This window comes from Ursus arctos, unplaced genomic scaffold (genome assembly GCF_023065955.2).
Source record: "Ursus arctos isolate Adak ecotype North America unplaced genomic scaffold, UrsArc2.0 scaffold_2, whole genome shotgun sequence".
Lineage (NCBI taxonomy): Eukaryota > Metazoa > Chordata > Mammalia > Carnivora > Ursidae > Ursus > Ursus arctos.
The window spans coordinates 24,983,104-25,006,583 of NW_026622874.1; the positions used below are offsets into that span (position 1 = coordinate 24,983,104).

General features: G+C 44.5%; 1 protein-coding gene across 1 annotated transcript in view; it reads right to left on the reverse strand.

The window, feature by feature from the left end:
* Window positions 1-23,480, reverse strand: part of CACNA1E (calcium voltage-gated channel subunit alpha1 E) — a 310,736-nt gene that overhangs the window by 259,851 nt on the left and 27,405 nt on the right. Inside the window, exon 3 of the mRNA XM_057315519.1 lies at window positions 23,212-23,351. Coding sequence (XP_057171502.1) covers window positions 23,212-23,351 — 140 coding nt within the window. The remainder of the gene's footprint in view (window positions 1-23,211; window positions 23,352-23,480) is intronic.

A 23,480-nucleotide genomic window follows, 5' to 3' on the forward strand; every position in this document is an offset into this window, starting at 1 on the left:
CAGAGTGACCAATAAACATGTTGTCATATCTTCATCATAGTCTTGCTTTTTACTCCTGTACTGCATCTGTCTCAACTTCTATAACAAAATGTGGAGTCTGACTGCCTAAGAGACAATAAACTCTGTTCAGGTGGCTTCCAAAGACCCGGGCATGTTTAGGAGTCCCAATTTTTCCCCACAAAATGATTAAAGCTGAAAAGGTTTGTAGAGAGGGAATGTCACTCTGTCACAATATAAGATAGGCATCAGTTCCATTTTTTCCATGCAAACAAGTATTTCCTAACAGTTTTTAAGGATGAGAAAAAGCTATAAAATGAATGGTAAACAGATGTTCTCCATCTCTAATGAAGGAGATACACAAGGAAACCAAATTAACGTAGTAGCAGGGAGTATCTAGGTTAAGGTTCTGGGTTAAGAAAAAAAAATGTCCCCTAACTAAGAAGGTTTGAAATATTGTAATGCCAAGGAAAAAAGGCAATATATCCCCTTTCCTCAATTGCTTTGAAAATCAAATTAGTCATTCATCTTGGGGAGGGTGAAGAGCTAGTTTAAAGGGGATAAACTCTAATTCATTCATTGATTAATTGAACCAAAAACAGAACCACTGATGAAGAAGAACTGATATGCATACAGTCATGGAGAATCCTGCTTTCCTAGAAGCTCCAAGCCTCTTACCTTTGATAGAGTACAGACAGAAAGACCATGTGCGACCTTCTCTGGCCCTGGGGAGTGGTCTGCACCAGCCTTCCACTGAGCAAGGAAGAAGCCTCCAACCTTTTGTATAAGGTGCTGGCCACACACACACACACACACACACATCCTGTTGTCCTACCATATGGGCCATGAATCATTCACAAAGCTTCTGAATCAATTATTCATCCAAACCAAAGACCAAATGATTTGCTAATTGTCCAGGAAGGAGGGGTGAAGGGGGAAAAGAGGTTGATGGAAGGAAAAGGCATTGTGCCAATTTGACAATTGGCAGTGTTAATACTCCATTTATTTTAAACAAACAACAACAAAAAACACAAAGAAAGAAAATAGCCACTTCTAAGTTAATTGGATAACTAATATGGGATACGGGCTGCCTCTGACGCAGGAGGGGAGAAACACACTGCCTTCCCCCAGAGTCCTAATCAAAGCATTCCATCCCGTGGCACCCCATTCTCTACCTGTAGCCTCACCACCCTCAGCTGGACTGGGAGGTCGATACCCACACACACTCTGCTACTGGGCCTAAGGTTGGGTCATGGTCCACATTTTTATTCCTGCTATGCTATGCGGGCTCATAGCTGGGAAACACACCTGGACAGATTCTAAGGGCAACTGGAGTACAAGGCTTAAGCTGGGTCCGTGATTCCCTCTCCCTCCTCAGTTCCATGGGCAGGTATGCACTGACCCTTGCTGTTCACCTCCTCATTCATTCCACATTTGTTGAGCAATAATTAGAGTTCTGAGAAAAGCCCAAGCTACCCTAGAGAAGAGAGAAAGGAAACATGATGCTCAATCTCAATGTAGAGACACGAGGGTCACAAGAATGACCAGAGAAGAGGCACAGTGCTTGCTAATAAAGGGCAAACACAGATAAGTGTGGAGGGCATCCAGAGAAGGAAGGCACCTTTCTGGGGGTTTGGGTCTTGAACTGGTTTCCACAGACAGATCATCATGGCAGGGATTGGTAAAAGGCAGGCAGGATACAAACAAGGTCGTGTGACAGTGAGTGAGAGAACATGGGGAGAAGCTTCGAGATGAGAAAGGCACCGAGTCTGGCCCTGCTGGGGCAAAGAAACCATCTGCGGCAACAACACAAGTCAGGCAATGGACATGAGGACAAGGAGCGGAAGATTCAGTGGACACACATGGGGGGTTGCACGCTACAGTTTCTTTTCCACATCAAAGAAGAAAGGAACACTTGTCCACAGGTCCTGATCATAACAGAGATATGAAGAAAGAAATGATTCAGTTGCGCACATGACGACAGACCAGGGCAGAGGCGAACCTGAGGCTGGAAGTCAAGTTATGAGGCTCTGGTAGGGAACAGATCCACTGATGACAATCCCCACGAGGGGAGAGAAGGAAAGAGCCAGAGAGAAAAATAAGGTCTTGGATTGATGAAGACATCAAACATAACAAAAAGTCTACATGACAGGAAGGGTAATAAAACCCACATAAATTCTCAAGCTTGTAGGTTCCTTAGAGATCATTTAACAGAATAGTCCTGAAATGTGGGTCACAGGCTCCTTTAGTAAAATCTATGGACCCTTTCCCTGGGGGAAAATGCTCATATGTACCAACTTTTAATAGCATTTCAAACAGTTCAAGACTCCCTCAAGTCCATCCATCCAAAGCTTCCAGGCTGCAGGTGAGTAAACGGCAGCCCGGGCTGTGCCTCAGAAGGGCCTGGCAGTGCCTGGGACAGATCCCAGAATTTCGGACACACCTAAATGTCTCTTCCTCATAACCACACCGACTGGTAAAACCACTGATAGAAACAGTGATGTTGGAAAGCATGTCATTTTGTAGGAAAAGACCTCCTGTTCAAAGAAAAATGGAGGAGATAGCAAAAAATAAAATAAAAAAATATAGTGAGAGAAGTCACCCTTCCTGGAATGTCTGTATGTGCTTACTAAAAAAATAAGACAAGACAAGACAAGACAAGAAAAGAAAAGACAAAAGTGACCCTTTTATAATCCCTTGGCTTTTTGTTTTTGCTTTTGTTTTTAATGTACAATTAATTTTGGAAGGGGATTGCCTTTCAAAAACCATCAAGCAAGTTTTCTGTCCTCCCACCCTTCAGAGAAAGTACAGAGAAGACAATCTCAGTGTGCCCTGTTGGGAAATGGGTCTGCCTTCAAACAGCAGGCCAGGATCATGAGTAAAATTAGGGCTGAGTGGCTGTCCTTGCTGTGGTAAATTCATTTCCAAATGTCCATCCAGGCCAAGGATTTGCATTCCAGAACTGGTGACCTGGGAGAGTTCATCTGCAGTAAATTCTTAAGGTTGGGTCCGGGCAAAGACAAGACCAAACCATGGTCAGGGTCAGGGGCTGGAAGTGCTAAGGTGAGGCGAAGAAAAGAGATTCCCTTGGAGCAGTTCACAGAAAGGCAGGGAAATACAGCCCTAGATCAGTTCGTAGAAACAAGCTATGGTCTCTCCAAAGGAAAGAAACGGCTTTTAAATCCTTTTAACAAAACCACTGATAAAGAAAGCAAGCCACTAAAGGAACGACACACTGCTGTGCGGTTTGCATTTAAGAGTTCTGCTTACCATAATGTTTGGGGTGGAGGATGCAGGTGAAAGTCCAGATGCAGATGTACCTCGTTGCAGCGTCAGGCAAGAATATATATGACCCATCAGCATGCACACATATGCACAGATCATAAACTATAAGCCTGTCCCTATCTTCTTTAAGAGCCTCGGCATTTCTTATTCTCATTTGTACTTCTTATTCTTTCTCTTCTCTATCTCACCTCTCCAGGCTGGCAGCTGCCGGGGGCACCATCAAACTTTCATGGTCTCCCTTCTCTGCAGCACCATTGCCTGAATACAGATATCTGCATCAGGTGCCTCTACGACTCCTACTGATGGGTGAAAGGCATGGGAGAAGGCAGCAGTACGGCAGGTACCAGACACTCTCGGATATGCCACGCCTTGTAATCTCTACTCTTCCAGAAGACTAGTGTTTCCGTCTCTTTTGGTAGAGCAGAAAATTAAGACTCAGGAAGGGGAAGCAACAAGCCTACAGTCACATCACCAGTAAGGACCAGTACCAGTACTTGATCTGTTCTGACCTTGAAGGGCGTTCTATGACAACACACAATATCTCACTGGAATTGACTGAGCCTGACCGCCAAACTGTCAGTTATGCAATAAGTATTAAAAACTCACTACAAATTCAGGATTAAGCTCAGTGCTGTACGTGTATGCATGCTTACAGCCTGCAAAGGAGTGGGGAAGGGGATGGAAGCTAAAACAAATAGATAAAAAGTAGATTCTCCATCGTAAGAATTTAATAATTTAATAATCCTGATAATTACAAGCAACTCATCTATAACATGCTAAGCAATGCAGGGAAAAATAAGAAAAAGAAAAATGGAAAAATTCTAATGAATAGCAAGCATATAAATGAAAGAAATGAAAACTAATAAATCCTCTATTACAATAAATATTAATCTGTATATTCTCTCAGAAGAGGAAGACAGGTGTGTAACTGGAAAACAACACAAAAAAACTATCATGGGATTTTGATTATTGAAGTATGAAGGGATGGGAAGCAAACAAGGAACTAGAGAAGAAATAAAATGGACCCATTTCTTGGAGTAAATAAATTTAAAACCAGAACTGGAAAGAGAATTTTTTTGAAAAGGGTAAGGGTGCTCAGCACCTGGGTGGCTCAGTCAGTTAAGCATCTGCCTTCGGCTCAGGTCATGATCTCAGGGTCCTGGGATCGAGTCCCGCATGAGGCTCCCTGCTCAGCGGGGAGTCTGCTGCTCCCTCTCCCTCTCCCCACTGCTCATGCTCTCTCTCTTAAATAAATAAATAAAATCTTAAAGAAAGAAAGAAAGAAAGAAAGAAAGAAAGAAAGAAAGAAAGAAAGAAAGAAAGAAAAAAAAGAAAGAAAAAGAAAAAGGGTAAGGAGAAGAAAAGACCACACGCATCAGCCTAGCATGGTTATTGTTCATAGCCAACTGACAGTGTGCCTTGTTTGATACAGACCTGTTTAATTACCATTGGGTGAATACAGTTATCTTTTATAACTTGAAACCGCCATCCTAGGTAAACGAAAAATTGTGAATACAGATCAAATACGAAGTGATTCTAGGACCCTAAAGCCCACCGAAGTTTCAGTACATTGTAGAAGCTAGTATGACCTAGGGCAAGTAACAACAGACTAGAAATACAGGGACATCAACTTCCTCTCAGCTACACCAAGCATTTCTCTGGGGCTTAGAGTAACTCAAGGAATATATTTGCTCCTTTTGTGCCTCCCTTTCTTCATCATTTAAACTAGGGAATGGTAATAGATACTATTTATTAAAAACCTAGTATGTGCAAAGCACTGTGCCAAGTCCTTTACATACATCATATCAGGATGCTCTTAAAATACTCAGAACTACCCTGAATCCTTAATTTCCCAATGAGGAAACTAAAGCTAACACTAACTGGCCCAGTCACAGAGCCAGGTTCAGACTTCAGATGCAGAACTGTGTAATTCCATAGCCATTGCTCTTCCCATCCTACCAGGCTGTCCTGCATTGCAACACCCACCTATCTTAAAGAACTAAATGGAAACCTTGTCTAAAACAATTTTAAGATCAATATGATATCAAAAATCCAAAAATCAGTTGCTCTTTTAATCCCTTTTAACAAAAGACGTTTTCCCAGTAACCAAAACCAAGTAGTGAGTTTCATATTCCCCTGGATAGGTTCTGACACACCAATAGATACATCCCTTTACCTTTGTTAGGTACGATGCATCAAGAGTAAAAAATCCAGAGGAGGCAGCCCCCACAATATATGTGTTAGGAAGACAGTACAGCACCATGGCTAATGATACGGACTCTGGAATCAGACTACCTCATTTAAATCCTGATTCCACCAACTAGTAGCAGCAGGATAAAAGGGAAATTATAGAACCCAGTGAAGGGGCGCCTGGGTGGCACAGCGGTTAAGCGTCTGCCTTCGGCTCAGGGCGTGATCCCAGCGTTGTGGGATCGAGCCCCACATCAGGCTCCTCAGCTGTGAGCCTGCTTCTTCCTCTCCCACTCCCCCTGCTTGTGTTCCCTCTCTCGCTGGCTGTCTCTATCTCTGTCAAATAAATAAATAAAATCTTTAAAAAAAAAAAAAAGAACCCAGTGAAGCTCTGGTTTCCTTATCCAATAGTGGTAATAATAGTATCTACCCCATACCATAGGGTGACTGTAAGAATTAAATGAGAAAATGCTTTAAAACGTTTAATGCAGTGCTTAGCACGGACCATTGGCTGTTAACTAAGTCAGCAGTCTTGGGTGACTGGGTAATCCCAGCTCTCTACCTATTCTTCTCCTCCCTGCCTCCTGACCTGGCATCACTATGGCAAGGGCCAACTGGTGAATGAAAAAGCCTTCTTCCAGAGTTAGAAATATCAAGGAGACTGAATTATCTGGGCAATTCCTTTCTGAAGCTCCTTTCCTTAAGGTCATGAACTTGGAACGAAACCAGCCTCTTCCCTTTGAAAGAGACAGCTCTCCTAGATTCAGTTACAGAACCCCCTTACAGAAGGAGTGTTACACGTTGCAGCAAGGAGCGACATAATTAACATCCCCAGGGACCGTTCCGATCCTCACCACAATAATAAATCCTTCTCCAAAGACCCTCCACAACCATTTACTTGATACCAACTCCCCAATTTATTTGTTGTAGATGTACATGGACTGAACCTCTGACTTGTCAACGTTGTTTGTGCAAACTAAGAATAGAAAAGATATTAGTGAACTGAAAAGCTGGTCTTTCCTCCGAAACTAGCTTCTGATCTTCTGTCCTATTGGCTACGTGGTTTAGAGTTTGACAGATGGTAACCAGCAGCAATATCCAAGCCAACGTGGATATTTTATAAACTGCTCACCTGACTACTTCTGGGCTTTGTCATCTTAAACAGGAAAGCAACAATACAAAAATTACATGAAATAAAATAAACTGCTTGCTTCTAATCTTATCTTCAAACACTGATCAGAAGAGGTGGCAAAAGGCGTTCAGGGGCTGCTTCTAGTGTAAGTGTCAATAGAGCAAAATGAAACCCAATTCCTACTGACCTCCCATCTCCTTCTCAGTCAACTCCACTGCTATGCCTCTTACTACTCACAACTACGTCTTGTACACATTAAACTTAATAAAGGTGGATAAATGGATAGATAGAAAGCCAAATGGACAGAACAAATTTATTGTCACAGTCTTTCCTCCTAATCAAGTGGTATTAAGTTCAAATTAAAATTATCAATTTACATACAGCATCTCTATATCAGGCCAAAAGCTCTTTGAGGGTAGATATCTTATTATTGATCTTTTTAGCCCCAATATATAGCAAAATGTTCTGTACACACGTGGTAAATATTCCTTGAATCAGTAAGTATTTTTAGGAATTAGAAGAAGACATTTACTGTATATCTGCTATACATCAGACAATACATACATTTCTTATTTAACCCTCATATAGACAATGAAGAGGTCACTACTTGTCCTCTAAAATTGATGGTCTCCTTTCCACAGTGTGGGGTGTTTCTGGGAAGCAGCCACACGATTTAAGAGATGAGATCTCCCAGTCTCCTTTGCATCTATATTGAGTCATGAGGCTGGTCCTTGCCAATGGGATGTTAGTAGAAATTATTGTGTCACTTCTATGCCAAAAAATGTAAAAAATAAGCATGCCTTCTTCATACTCTCTCTTTCTACTCCCATCGAGGAGATGTAAACCATGGGAACCTAGAAGATGGCAGAGGCACCAGATAGAAGGGGACAGAAAGCAGAGGAAAGACAAGAACACACTGGCCTGTTCAAGGGCAAAGACATAAACCTAACCCACTGCAATCTGGGGGGTTGTTTCTGAGAGCTTCAAGTGCTACTCAATCTAGTACATAAAATGTTGCAAATGGGGTAGTTTAGATTTAAAAAACAAGGTTCAGATAGATTAAATAACTTACCCAAAGCAACATCTCAATGGCAAAGCTGAAGTTCAAGCTCAGGTCCACCTAACACAAAAGTCCTTAGTCTTTCCACTATGTACTATTGGGGTGATTTGATGTTGGTAATGCATAGATACACACCTATGAAACCACTACTTCCCCCACTGCCAAGTGCAGTCCAGGCAATATCAGACTAAGCTTTCTTACTCCTCCCTAAGCCTCAACTGATAGTGGAGCTCCATGTGGGCAGGGACTATGACAGCTACATTACTGATATATTCAGCATCCAGTATAGTGCCTGGAATCCCATACACACTTAAATAACACATGCTGGTTTTTTAGATGGATGGATGGATAGTTGGATAGATGAATAGATGGATGGGTGTGTGAGGGTAAGAGTTGTCACTAGGATAAATATGATGAAAAAGGACCAACCACTTCATCCCCTATCCCACATTCTCCTACAGCAAGGAACAAAGATGCTGAGAGTCTTTGTAGACTATCATAACTTCTTGCCCTGCATTTCAGGGAAAAGAGCTCTATCTGTAAAGATCTAACATTGCTCTCCTCTACCAAGCAGTAATCAAATCAAGGTCTATATTCAAGCTGAAAAATCTTGAGAAAAATAGATATTTCCTTTTAGGATAGTAAGACGAGATACATATACACACAGGGTGAAGGAAAGATAGGCATGCAACCGCTAAAAGAGAGTTAACCATCCAAGAAGGCATTTGTAATCAGTGGTAAAAGAACAAAGGATCCAAAGGCTGACCATGGGATACCTAACCCTAGACAGAGATCTGGGTGTCTCTGGCCTAACTTACATCCTTCCCATCTAGTCACTGCTAGAGACTGGACCGCCCAGCCTAGAACTAGACTATGTCCTCATCACATTGTACCTAGCTGCCCTATGTCTATATATATATATGTCTATATATATTCTACTCCAACCAGACAGTTCCATTCATGAGTGCAATCCATTCGCTGTGTCTAACATCTACTTCTACTCTCCCCACCACACCTCCATCAGACTGAACGCCAAAACTCTATCAGCTTGACTAAAACCAGGCTTTAGCTTCAGACAAGTAATTTCCAATCAGAGACAAGAGTACCAGGCATACACTCTCTGGGCCTCAACGCCTTCATCTGTAACAATGGGTCACACTAGATCAGTTCTTATCCTTTGAAGCCTGAGGCTCTCTTTTTTCATGTCAAAATGTCAGACCCACTTTGCCCCCTGGAGGCGTTATTTCATTAGCATAGCCCCATAACAACTATCAAATAGATGTCATCTATTTCACATGCCAGCACTACTACCACCCTCTGTTTTATAGAGATCCTCTATAGCATGTCATCCAGACACTGAGGCTTTCAGAAGCTGGGTCACTTGCCTACAACCACTCAGCTACTAAACAGTAGAGCAGAAATATGAATTCAGCTTTGCTTGTCTACAGAGCCCAAATTGTTAACACTATGCTATCGACTGAACGGAAAAAAAAAAAAAAAGCCACTATTTATTCAACAATGCTTTTAAATACATTTATATTTTATAAATCACAATGGCACCCACACACTTTAGACAACTGATACTGTGGTACATATTTGTGGGAGACGTTGCTCAGAAAACAGCCAATGCTGGGTGTGGCCATGGATCTGCACACTCCCGTCATAATTCCAGGGCCCTCCAGAGTCCCAGAGCCCACAGACTGAAAACCACTGGAAGAGCTAGGTGACACTTTAGGTACATTCCTGCTTTCACTTTCTATCTGTGGTCCTAAAGTTTGAACTTCCGATGACTTCTTAGTGCATAGCTTCAGTCTGACTTCTGGTCAGGTACAACTCAGGGGAGTTGAAGTCAGGGAAGTCTTTCTCCCTCATTTGCAGTAGTACCCGGTCAAACCTCTGAGTTATCATATTCCCAAAGACAGAACCTACCCCAAACTTGGATTTGTTTGTTGGAGAAGAGAGGCTGATGTCAAAGTTACTCTAGTAGAACTTTAAGGAGTCAGTCAGAATTATCATCCCCCCCCCACACACACACACCCCCACTCTCCATGGCACCTGCCTCCACCTTACCCAATCTTTTATTTTGAACGAATGTGAGAAATGAAAACAGAGAAGGGCTAGAGAGAGTCAGGAGAGGACAAAGAATGAACAGAGAGGAGGAAGCCGGAACACGAAGAAGTTGGCTGCACTCATCTGAAGGGAGGATGTGGAATTTAAGTAGTAATTAGGAAAGACTGGGATAAGCAGTGAGCACCTCCCCATCTCCAGCACCAGAGCCTAGCTGTGAAGCATCCATCTGGGCAACCAGTCTCTAGAACAGAGAATACAACACTTACCCAGAAAGGGAATCAGGAGGAGGCCTGTATTTCCCTTTTCCAAATGAGGACTGAGGACTCTTGCCCGATGGGGCCCCTAAATCACAAAATGTTGTGTTTACGGTGGTTATTAACCAGAGTTCAATTGGGATCCAGATCCAGCATCATGATGTGTCACAGGCTTAGAGAGCAGGAAAAAAGAGAAACATCCCATAAACAAGCATGTGGGTTGGCTTGATCTTTTGACTATTGTTCTATCAGAAAAATAAAAATCATAATAATCATATAGCAATGTTCTTGCAAAAGCATTTTTAAAATAATTTCTCTGCTGAATATCAAAAATAAAAGCCCACACACTCATCAATTCTTACCCATTATTTGAATCAGTAGGAGATGCTCAGACTATGAACCCAGAAGGCAGGACTATGTCTCTGCTCTGGGCAAGATTAACAGATCTTTAGCATATAATGGGCTAGATTATAAGGTCTTGAGACTGGGTTTTGGTACAACTCCAAAAGGTTAAACAAAATTATAGTTGAGGGCCAGTGTTGGAAGGAGGAGGCAAGACAGAAGAGAGGGACTCTTGGAGGACACTAATTCTATGTACCTAATTTTGAGCAGACACAGAGTCATTCGGGGAAGTTGTTCTATCTTCTCGGCAAGCATTGTCCCATTGCCATTCATTTTCTGCAAACTTGTCCACTTCCCGACTTCAAACCATGCAGTGGCATCCCATGGAACATCCCTGATAATGCCAACATGGCCCTGAATGACACGGCCCCGTTCCCCTCTCCAGCCTCCCTCAGCTTACCCTCACCTCAGTCACAACGCAACAGGCCTGTTGGTCTTCTGTTTCCCAGACCTGATAGGCTCTCTCCCACCTCTAGCCCTTCGCATCTGCCCTACTCTCTGCCTGTACTCTTTTCATCCCACCCCCTTCCCTCTTGTCTTTTTTTCCTAGCCAAATGCTACCTAGTCTCCAACAACAGCAACTCTTTGAACATCCTCCCTCAGATTAGGTTAGGCTCCCAATTTAAAACCCTTCTAACCTCCTAACAGGTCTCCTTTGCAGCACTTTAAATACCATTAAATTTAAGTTTATTTAACATCTGTCTTTTCTGCTGGGCATCAAGCTCTAAGACAATAGAAAGGACATCTCTGTCCATGGCCGTATCCCTCGGAGTCAGCACAATGTTCGGAACATGGAAGGTGCTCAACGAACACTGGCTGCCTCCATCCTTCCTTCTTCCGGTGTCTTCCCTACCCTGCAATTCAGAGTTCCAGATGTGGGTGCTAGGCATGCTCAGCCCTGAGTGGGCCAGGCTGGGAGAGACATCATCCTGGTCATTCCTTTTCACCCAGACTTTTGATTCAGACCCAACAGCAAAGAAACGCCAGACCACCCCATTTCATTTCGGCTCCCCCATGGCCAGTTATGTGGCCCTGAGCTAAGGACCAACTCCGTAAGCCCAGCTTGTCTCCACAGGGGTGGGAGGAGGAGGTGAGATGCGTGGGACACCCACAGTGACGTAAATCATGAGACTTCAATGCAAATGCCATCTCAAGTGTGAAGCAGCCACACCTGTCTCTCAGCCTTCCAGTCACTGTCCCAGAGTTAGAAGCCAGAGAGAAAAGCCATGGCCTTGAGCTCCTCTCCTAACCACTGTGTCACCACTGCCCAGGCTCCTGACAGAAGACTGGCAGCCGAGACAGAAGGAAATGAAAGACAAGGGTTGGAGGACGTCGGAGCTCGGCCTCCCCTGTCAGCTCTCCTCAGAGCAATAACTAGAGCTCTCTGATGGGACATTCCTGCTGAGGGAAGAGGGGCATTCTCTTCAGCCTTCCTTTGTGACAACCAGACCCCTCTCCTGTGTATATCTGTATGAAGTAGGGAGGAGAATGGCGGGCCAGAAGACGAAGCCAAGAAAAAATAAAATAAAGGTAGGGGAGCAGGGGAGCAGGGGGGCAGGGGAGTCTGGGTAAGGTAGTACTTTCATTATTGATAAAGATTAAAAATGAAGGCCTTTGTTTCAACTGTTACTCTTGGAATTTCTTTGTTGTCGTTGATAATCACTGTAGAAGGATTTGACTAGTTTTTTTGTTTTTGGTTTTTTTTTTTTAAGATTTTATTTATTTGACAGAGAGAGAGAGACAGCCAGCGAGAGAGGGAACACAAGCAGGGGGAACGGGAGAGGAAGAAACAGGCTTCCCAGCGGAGCAGGGAGCCTGATACGGAGCTCGATTCCAGGACCCTGGGATCACGCCCTGAGCCGAACGCAGACGCCCAACGACTGAGCCACCCAGGCGCCCCGGATTTGACTAGTTCTGATGAGATTAGATACCCTACCAAAAGGAAATGAGAGATATCCTATGTTCGAGTTGTAGTAAACTTCTGTCTTGAAATAAAATGACAACTAATGGAATTTTTTTAATTAGCCACAGTTCTGGAACTTGCAAGAGTATAGTGAAACTTGTCTCTGTGGCTGCAATTTTATGGAGATAAATGACTATTCTGAATGAGTGCTACCGAACCAGAGTATGTTGAACACTTTCACTGTTTATACACCTTTTGTTCAAAGGTACTCAAGGTGCTTTAGGTGTATTTTAACATTATCTTCATAATATCACTGTCCTGAGGGAAGGTATTTCTGCTCACTGATTTGGTATTTTGCTCCATTATCTTTCAAAGCACTTTTGCTGAGGCAGCTGTGCGAACAGTGGATGCATCATGGGCTTTGGGAATTGTTGGTAACAGAATTAAAATGGAATTCCCTCCCCTTAGTAGCTATTTGGCCATGAGCACATGACTTAGACTCTTTGAGTGTTGGTTTCCTCATCTGCAAAATGAAGACAGTTATCTGCCTTGCCATGTATCTATATTTAAAACGATCTGTGCCAGGGCTGAGATGGTGCGTGAAGGCTTTCCCATTTAAAATAAGCCATGTGAGCTCCTGGTGAAACGCGAGCCCTCACCATCAACATCAGCATCGTCATTATTTTATTTGCTTGTCCCAAGACATGGTGAAGAAGCTAGGGCAGGTGCTGTCTTCACTTCCTAAAAGAAACGGAGGCTGGGATCATTGATGTGTCACCTGGCATCACGGACAGAACGCATTTTAGGGTCAGGACCAGAGCCCAGGACCCCCAAAACATTCAGTCCACTAGATTAAACTGGTTCCATATAAGTTCTACATATATATGTTCCAGGTAACTGATAAAACATTATCTTTGTTTCCTACCACCCCAGCTTGATGCCTGAGCACAATCAAGCAGCAGCAGCCTCTCACAGGGATAGTGCAGCACAACCACAGACCAGGGCCTGTGGCCCCGGGTCCCTGCTCACCACGTTCCAGCTACCAGACCCTTGACAAGTCGCTTGGCCACCGGGGCCTCGGTTTGCTCTTCTGTGACAAACAGTAAATAAGGGAAAGCCAGGGCAATTTAGCATCCTCCTACATCTAAAATTCAGTAATTAAGTTTCGGTAACTACAGACTTCACTTTCCTTTATATGCTCTCTTTGAATACCAGTACACCTTCTTTTTCCTCTCAACATCTGCACCGTTCCCCCTCACCCCCCTCCTGTGGGCAACCACTCTGCCCTCACCACCTCCGCTAGTTCCTGACTTCAGTGGTAAATACATTTCGTAGTGCTGACGAATTGCACCTTTCACAGGGATGCGTTTGTGCTTAACTGTGGACTCCGTGTGCAACACAGACACCAGCGCACACATCTCCGCCCAAGTGGGGAGACGGGCATCATCGACAGACGCAAATGCAAACACCCCCTGTACTTCCTAAGTCTACTTTATAAATCTATAGAATGCACATTGGTGCTCCATCCAACTCTGCTTCACAAACTTCCTTGGAACTCTCCGGCTGCCTCGCTCTCCCACTAACACTCACGCACACATGGAAGAGTAGACACACTCAGGTGCTCTAGGATGGACACGGGGGTCTGACTTAGAAGGCGACTTGCCATCACGTTTTCCCTGTGCTACTGTGAATGGATGTAAGGCCAGACAAATAGCCCCAAACTGATCTCCCCATGGATTCTGAAGCCTCCCCCACTCCCTCTCCCAATTCCTCCTTATTTCCAACAAGGTCAATTCAGGCCTCACTCAGTTCTCTCCAGTTCGAGCTTCCGTCAGTCAGTGGGGGAGGCAAGCAGCAGCCTTCAGGAAGGAGAAACCATGCCAACACCAGAACACAGTAGCTACTCAATAAATATCTTCTGAGTGAATCAAAGATGATTCTCAATATAAAAAGAAGGCAGACTTCATATCCGAGAAGACAATTACCTACACCCAAGGAATAATCCCAGCTCACCCTCCTGTCAACTACTTGAAGGAACTGGGCTTCTCATTGGCACAGAGCCGAGAGACCTCTAAGCTCCATGTTTTGCCTTTCGCCCCCCTCTCCCCTGAACCAAAATTCCTTATTCTAACTCCATTGTTCCCATCATTGACCCATCTAGAGGAAAACGCATTAAAAACATAATAATAATCCTCTGATGAAAGGAGATGCTGCAAGCAGCAGCTGTTTCCCCGGTGTGCAGCTAGAGATGGAAAAGGAGCCACAGAGGAGGTGGAGGGCTCTGGGTGAGCAGCGGCCAACTTTGCCAGGAGCAAGACCTTGAGAAGCAGTCCAGCAGGGGGGCTAGTGGAGCACCCCACCATCAGCATTAAGGCAGCAGACACCACAACCCCTTCTCCTGACTCAGCTCCTCTAGAGCCAAGCCCCTCACATCGCCCCACTCAGCCTCAGTTTCCCCATCTCCCACATGACAAGCTCCAATGCCGCCTCCCTCTACCCAGCCCTTCCTTGCTCCCCAACTCCCTGCTTCGCCCACTCAGAGCAGAGACGATGAGTACAAGACAGGTCTGTAAAATCCTGCCAGGCTCACTGGCATGAAGATGTTATATAAATACCAAGTGTTATCGTACTATTACCAAAGAGGTTTAAATTGGGCTGGGGGCCCCGGGACTGCGTTCGCAACACCTCCCCCACATTCTCAGCACAGGAGAGACGGTGCTCCAACGGGGAAACTGTGCTTTCCTCGATCTTTAGCTGCTCAGGAAACTCGTGTATTAGGGCGGCCTCCTTACAGAAGCCCTCTAAAAATACCTATCAATGTATATTTAGCTCCAGATACCGTCCTCCTACCAACAGGCTGAACCAGTGTGCGTGTGTCGCTGGTGAGAAGCTGGGGACCTGTGCTGGCAGCCCCCAGCATTTCCTCAGGCTTTTCTCTTTCCTGCTCCCTCTTCCTTTGTCTTTCCTCTCTCTGCTTGGTTATGCACATCCTCCCAAAGAGCAGCCAAAGACACGGCGATGGCCCACTTACCCCTCCACGCCAACTCCTCAGAGCGGATGCGTCCGGGATAGAGAAGTCCTGTGCAGCATCCAGAGCAGAGTTAGAACGAGTCATCCCAGCCCTGCTCAAAGCCTCCAGGGGTTCCCCACTGCCCTCCAGCTAAAGCTCAAGCTCCTGAGCCAGGCCAGTGCAGGCCCCTGCTGAACCCCCAGGCTCAGCTCTCAAACGCCACTGGCCAACACCCCAGAACTGTCCTGCTTGTTCTCACTCTCTCACCTGCAAGGATTTGGACGTAGCATTCCTTCCCCAGAAGACCTCTTCTTCCTTGTCTGAGTCCCGCCTGCCCATCTTCAATCCCAATTTAAATGTTACTTCCTTCAGGAAGTCTGCCCCAACACCACATAGCTAGGTTGGGTGCCTTTCTTCTGGGTTTTCAGGACACATGGTTCCCGGCAGCGGACACTCAGCCCCAGCCCACCACACCGAGCACAGTGCCTGGTACATTGTGGATATTCAACCACATCTCTTAAAGGAAGACAGTAGGGTGGGGACAGGCGATCGCTTGGGCCCTGGAGTGAGGTCCTTAGTAGAATAAAAGAGGAAAAGCCCCAGGCTCAGAAACACCTTCCCATTCTCCAGAGCTGCACCCCTGTAATCACAGTTAAGGGAATAGTCAAAACAGGTCATCTCCCACAACAAGGCTGGCAAATCTGTTGGCCCAGCACTTTCTGAGCAGTAACACACACACATACGTGCACGTGTGTGTATACGTATTACAGTCTTTGGCATATATAGCTTAACAAAGGGCAGCTTTCAATGAACAGCAAACGTCAGGTGATCTGATCCTGCTGCTTTCTCCTTACCACCCCCTATAGCTACCTCTAGAAGCCCTGCCCCACCCCCATCACCCAGGGAGCAATCCCCAAAAGGTAACACTGAGAACCCTGTAAATAGGCCCAAATGACTGGAACCCTGTACCTTTTAATAACCCAGAGATTGAATTCCCGGCTCTCTTTTCTCTAACAGAGTGATCAGAATGGGACGAGTCATAGCTACATGAGAGAGATGCTGTAGACCAAGGGGAAGGACTGGGAATAGACAACCCTTCCCTACTCCCAGTCCCGGGCTTCCCTCAGCACTCTCTTTTGTATCTTATAGGTGGCAAGAGATTCTGAGATGAAGCAAGTGATTCGATTCAATTAGCATTTACTAAACCCCTACTACAATGCAGGCCCTGGGGCTACAGAGATGAATAGGGTTGAAAGACAGTCCTCGCCCTTCTCTGTTCTTAGCCATGGTTTAGGAGCACCTTTGAGTTCCCATTCTCCTCCATCACTTGCCCATCTATTCCAGGTACTACGATTTATTATAAAGACCAAAAGAGAATAATGACTTCAAAACATTTAGAATTTTCCTGGTGGCCTAACAAATGTTTAGAAACAGCATGTCCTGAATTGTTACATACAAGAGATCCCAAGTTATGTAAGGTAATAGTTTGTTAAAGGGATGGCAAATTCCACTGTCTTTTAGGAGAAATGAGAATATATTAACTTTGGTGTTTCTCAGTCCCAGCATTTGCTTGAGTATTCCACAATACAAGTCTTCTCAAAAAATGAATAAATGAGTGAATGAATGAATAAGCCTGTGAACAAACTCATGATTCAGTTTTTATACATTAACCCCATGAGAGCTAAGTCACATGCCTTCTTAACCACAGAGCAGGGAGTTTTATTCCAAACCCACAGAGAGAAGTCTTAGGATGGACAGATGGGACTCTGGTCCTCCTCAGGTCACATGGGAAGCCGCAGCTCCAGGTCGGGGACATTTGCCCAATTATGCCCCTCCCTGCCCATCCCACATTGCATCAAGGGACCTGAAGGAACATGCAATGACACAGACTGCATAGAGAAACCCGGAGCCCGTGAGGTTGGCAGGTGGCTGACAGTGTGGGGAAACGAGTGTGAAGAAGGACCTTGGTGCCAGAGGATGTGGGCTCAAGTCCTAGATCAAGTAACTCCTAGTAAGTCACGTACCCTCTCTCTGAACCTGTTTCTTCATCTATAAAATGAGGACAACAAGATCTCATTCGGGGGAATCTGAGCATTAGATGAATAAAGCACATATATTAACTTTCTAAACCATGAACTCTCCCAACTTACAGACCTAGGAATACCAGAGGTTGGAAGGTCAGAGGTGCAGGCAAAACGGAGTGGGGCCCAGGCCCCAGCTACCCCTCCCTTAGCAAAGGTCACTGATAGGACTTCCACCGAACCAGCTGTCTGACACCTCAGCACCCCCTCCCTCACTCCCTCCCCTCCAGTCACACACTGAGAGTTGAGAAGTTGCGCAGCCTCAGCCCGAGGCGCTGTGTCACGCTCCGGCACCTGTCATTCCCTCTGTACACAGGAGGAGAACGCGAGGTGACACCTGGAGCTGAGGTGGGAAGTAGGAGCTGCCAGCAGGGACGGCTGCAGAGGCGGATGTCAGGAAGCCTGGAGAGGGGGTTGTCCCAGGCAAAGCATCAGCCCTGGGTCAAAGGGCATGGTGCCAACTCCTGGAACTGCGGTCAAGGAGCAGTTGATCTTGGCCGAGCACTTCACCGGAGTATGAGATGATTCACAACAAAAGCCTGATCTGCCTGCCTCCCCGGGTTGGCATTATAACATATTTCACTGCTTCTAAGACCCCAAGAGTTGTAAGATGTCCCATGATTTCCTTCTTGCCAAAGACAGAAAGAAAAATGCTGTCAGTGAAACTACATCACGTCATTATTGTAAGACCCAGGCTGATGTTGACGGCGCTCCAGCTTGAGAAATGTGCATTGGAGAAACGCTGCAATGTGCTACGTGAGCGCACTGTGTGATGTTAAGACTAAATCTGAGTAGCCGTTTCTGGGGAACCCGCAGCACAAATTTCAAGAGTGCCAAGCCCTTTCCCTGGAGCACATTCATGTGGGAATTAGGAGAGAGAAAGAAATCAGTAGGTGCAGGAAGAACAGGGACAAAGTCCTATTGGTTCAGATGGACAGCAGTGGCCTTTCGGCAAAGTCTGAAGAGCCACTAAGAATGGGAGGCTGGAGGGCTGAGTGGGGAGAGAACAAAGAGGACAAGTGACTTGGCCTAGGGGTCACCGCCTGTGCCCACTAGTTTGCACCCCGATACATGCAGGCAAGGACACGGAGGACCTTCCTGGACATGCTAATGGAAAGACCCCAGTGACTCCCACAAAGCTGCTTCTCAAGCACATGGCAACCCTTATGGGAAGCCAGTGTATACAGTTCCCATCAGTCTTCTCTCATCCTGTCAGAGGGCCCAGTTCCTCCACCTTCCCTCGCACATCCTAGCTCCCAGACCACACACCAGAACGGCAGAGTCGCCTTTAGAAGCACTTCAACCTGTCACAATGCCTCTTAAAAGGCGATATCCTAAAGATGTACATTGGAACACTTCAAATAATTAACTATAATTAATTATTATTAACTATAATTAACTAATCTAGATGTCAAATAATTGTATAAATGGAGAAGTACACATCCTCCATGTACATCCATTTAATAAACTGCTGGTCAAGCATTACAGATTTTTACCAAAATACGAAGCAATATGTACTACGCCCATACGATATTGAGAAAAGGCAGCAAAATTATAAGCATTTGAAAGAAAGCTTCCTTAGCCCTAAAAGGGCTGGAAGGAAACACCACCAAATAGTTACGAATTCTTCTTCATCAGTAAACTATTTTTCTCTTTTAACTTTCCTATATTTTCTTTAATGGACACATAATAATTTAAAATAAAAATAAATGGATGAGGGGCACCTGGGTGGCTCAGTTGGTTAAGCGTCCAACTCTTGATTTCAGCTCAGCTCATGAGCTCAGGGTTGTGAGATCAAGCACCCTATCAGGTTCCATGACGGGCGTGGAGCCTGCTTAAGAGTCTCTCTCTCCCCCTCTTCTTTGCCCCTCTGCCCAACTCTCTAAATAAATAAATAAATGGCGAGATGAGAAATTTCAAATGGGCTCTGACACATATAGAACTCAGCAGGACCAAGATGCATACAATCTTGACATATAATACGCATGCATTATAGTACTTAGTGCTTTTCTCCCAGATAGAATCACAATATTTCCAAATGGCTCGGATTCTCATCCAGACCTTTCACTATATAGTAGATATTACTTATTTTTGGGACATTTAAAACATCACCAAACTGGCACAAAAACAGACACATAGACCAATGGAACAGAATAGAGAGCCCAGAAATGGACCCTCAACTCTTTGGGCAACTAATATTTGATAAAGCAGGAAAAAACATCCGGTGGGAAAAAGACAGTCTCTTCAATAAATGGTGCTGGGAAAATTGGACAGCTACATGCAACAGAATGAAACTTGACCACTATCTCACACCATACACAAAAATAAACTCCAAATGGATGAAAGACCTCGATGTGAGACAGGAATCCATCAAAATTCTAGAGGAGAACATAGGCAGCAACCTCTACGACATCGGCCAAAGCAACCTTTTTCATGACACATCCCCAAAGGCAAGAGAAACAAAAGATAAAATGAATTTATGGGACTTCATCAAGATTAAAAGTTTCTGCACAGCCAAGGAAACAGTCAGAAAAACTAAGAGGCAGCCCACGGAATGGGAGAATATATTTGCAAATGACACTACAGATAAAGGACTGGTATCCAAGATCTACAAAGAACTTCTCAAACTCAATACACGAGAAACAAATAAACAAATCAAAAAATGGGCAGAAGATATGAACAGACACTTTTCCAATGAAGACATACAAATGGCTAACAGACACATGAAAAAATGTTCAAAATCATTAGCCATCAAGGAAATTCAAATCAAAACCACACTGAGATACCACCTTACGCCAGTTAGAATGGCAAAAATAGACAAGGCAAGAGACAACAATTGTTGGAGAGGATGTGGAGAAAGGGGATCCCTCCTACATTGTTGGTGGGAATGCAAGTTGGTACAGCCACTCTGGAAAACAGTGTGGAGGTCCCTTAAAAAGTTAAAAATTGAGCTACCCTATGATCCAGCCATTGCACTACTGGGTGTTTACCCCAAAGATACAGACGTAGTGAAGAGAAGGGCCATATGCACCCCAATGTTCATAGCAGCAATGTCCACAATAGCTAAATTGTGGAAGGAGCCGAGATGCCCTTCAACAGATGACTGGATTAAGAAGTTGTGGTCCATATATACAATGGAATATTACTCAGCTATCAGAAAGAACGAGTTCTCAACATTTGCTACAACATGGGCGGCACTGGAGAAGATAATGCTAAGTGAAATAAGTCAAGCAGAGAAAGACAACTATCATATGATTTCTCTCATCTATGGAACATAAGAACTAGGATGATCGGTAGGGGAAGAAAGGGATAAAGAAAGGGGGGGGGTAATCAGAAAGGGGAATGAAACATGAGAGACTATGGACTATGAGAAACAAACTGAGGACTACAGAGGGGAGGGGGGTGGGGTAATGGGATAGGCCGGTGATGGGTAGTAAGGAGGGCACATATTGCATGGTGCACTGGGTGTTATACACAACTAATGAATCATAGAGCCTTACATCGAAAACCGGGGATGTACCGTATGGTGACTAACATAATATAATAAAAAATCATTATAAAAAATAAATAAATAAATAAATAAATAAATAAATAAATAAAAATAAAACATCACCAAGCTATTATCAAAAAGTCAAAAGATAACAACCCTTAGCGAAGATGTAAAGAAAAGGGAACCCCCATGCACTGTTAGTGGGAATGTAAATTGGCACAGCCACCATGAAAAATGGTATAGAGGTTCCTCAAAAAATTAAAAATAGAAATACCATAAATCCAGCCATCCCACTTCTGAGTATATACCCAAAGGAAATAAAATCACTAACTTGAAGAGGTACTTACACCCCCATGTTCACTGTACCATTATTCACAATAGCCAAGATAGGAAAACAACCTAAATGTCCATCAGTGGGTGAATGGATAAAGAAACACACACACACACACACACACACTGGAATGTTATTTAGCGTTAAAAAAAAGAATGATGCCATTTGCAATGATATGGATGAACTTGGAGGGCAGTATGCTAAATGAAATAACCCGAGCACTGAAAAGAAAGACAAATACTACATGATCTCATTTATATGCAGAGTCTTAAAAAAAAATTGAACTCACAGTAACAGAGAAATGAATGGTAGTTACTAGGTGTTAGAGTTGGGGGAGAAACTGGACAAAGAGTACAAACTATCAGCTACAGAAGAATAAGTCCTGGAGACCAGCAGGTGACTATAGTTAATAATAATGTACCATGCACTTGAAATTTGCTGAGAGTGGAGCTCAAGTGTTCTTACCACACACACAAAACAGGTAACTACGTGAGATGATGGATATGTTAATTAGCTTGATTGTGGTAATCATTCTGCAATGTGTATCTAAACATCGCATCGCACACCTTAAATATATACAATTTCTAACTGTCAATCATACCTCAATAAAGCTGAAAAAAATAAAACATGAGAAAACATTGCCCAGGTGTGCTGCATTGTCTATGGCCATGCACTTCTGAAACACTACGTACAAATTATCTTCCTAGACTCAACCATGTTTAAAATTCAGTAGCATTTTCTTTTACAAGAGTAACCTTCAGAAAATCCTTTTGCAAGGCAACAGATGTTTTTAAACATTGTCGTCTCTATCTATTTATCTGTTCCCTATATTGAGCTCCATTTGAACACTGCAGTCCTTTACATCTTCAACTTTTTCTCTCTCACTTACTCACAATTGCAGTGAAGGTTAAAAGTATGAGTATTGTGTGTGTTCCACAAGACAGGTAGTAGATGCGAACATTCCCAAGCTCTTATTTTTCTCAGACTTTATCTACCTCCGCCCCTCTGTTCCCTGGAAAATATTTCCTCTTTTTCCCCTCTCCTTGCGGTCAATCATCATGGTGGCTCCTAGATCCCCCTCCTCACTTTTCTACTGCATTCTCTTCTTTTCCACACAGGTCTGGCAGGCAGCTGGATATGGGAATTTCCACGTCACACCCCTTGCGCTGCCATAGCCATACCCACACGGGACGGGGCTCCCCCACGAGGCCTGGGCCACTACCCTCCCATGCAGGCACCAAAAGCCACCTGACACAAACAACAACGAGAAACCACAAAAGCCCAGAGAGACACGCCCATTATCACCAGTCCCAAGGCCCATCACATATGCTGCTAATGGCACTGGATAGGCCCCAGTACAAGCCATACTACATTCATTCTCAAAAAACTGATCTATCAAATATTAAAAGAAATCTACTGCCATGAAACATATGCTGCTTATGACACTGTGTCAGCAACAATTTAGTATTACTTATCAAACATTTCAATGTGACTCAATTTTATACCCCCTCATATTAATAAATCTGCAAGTCATAAAAAATTCTGTGGTCAGGACACGAGTCTCAATTACCAGTTAAGAAAATATCCCGGGGCGGGGGGGGGGGGGTCTTCTTCAACGTTCAAAGAAACACTGCACCTCATGGCATTTGGGCCCATCTTTTGCGGGGGCCCCTCAGGCTAGGTAAGCTGCTTGCTGTAGTGAAAAGACTCACTGGGGTATGTGTGTCCAGCACCAGGCAAACAGAATGGAAAACCAGAAGCAGTAGCAGCCACCCCCTGGTTCTGCAACCTCTACGGAATGCCACATGCATCTCCACAGAGTACCCATACCCCCTGCATGTGAGTCACCTAGGGTCTGGCCCCGAGGCTCATCTGGTCCTTGAACTTTTTTCCTCTGTCTCTACTCCACGGACTGCTGCCTTCCCACCCCTGGGTTCCTTGTACCATCCACTTCATGACCACACAGGCACATCCCCTCAAAAAGGAGAGACAGGAAAAGGACTCACCCACTGAGGACTACGATGAAGTCCATGACATTCCAGCCATTGCGGAGGTACGAGCCCTTATGGAAGATGAACCCCAGGGCCACAATTTTGATACCAGCTTCAAAGCAAAAGATCCCAATGAAGTACGGTTCTGTCTTCTCCTGCAGGATGAGGAGCACAGGTGCCGGTAAGGGGGGGATATACTTCATCAGATGCAGACAAAGTCACGCCCCAGCCACCCCGTCCACTCTGACCACTCCTCTCTCCCATATGACAGCGGGGCATCGGTG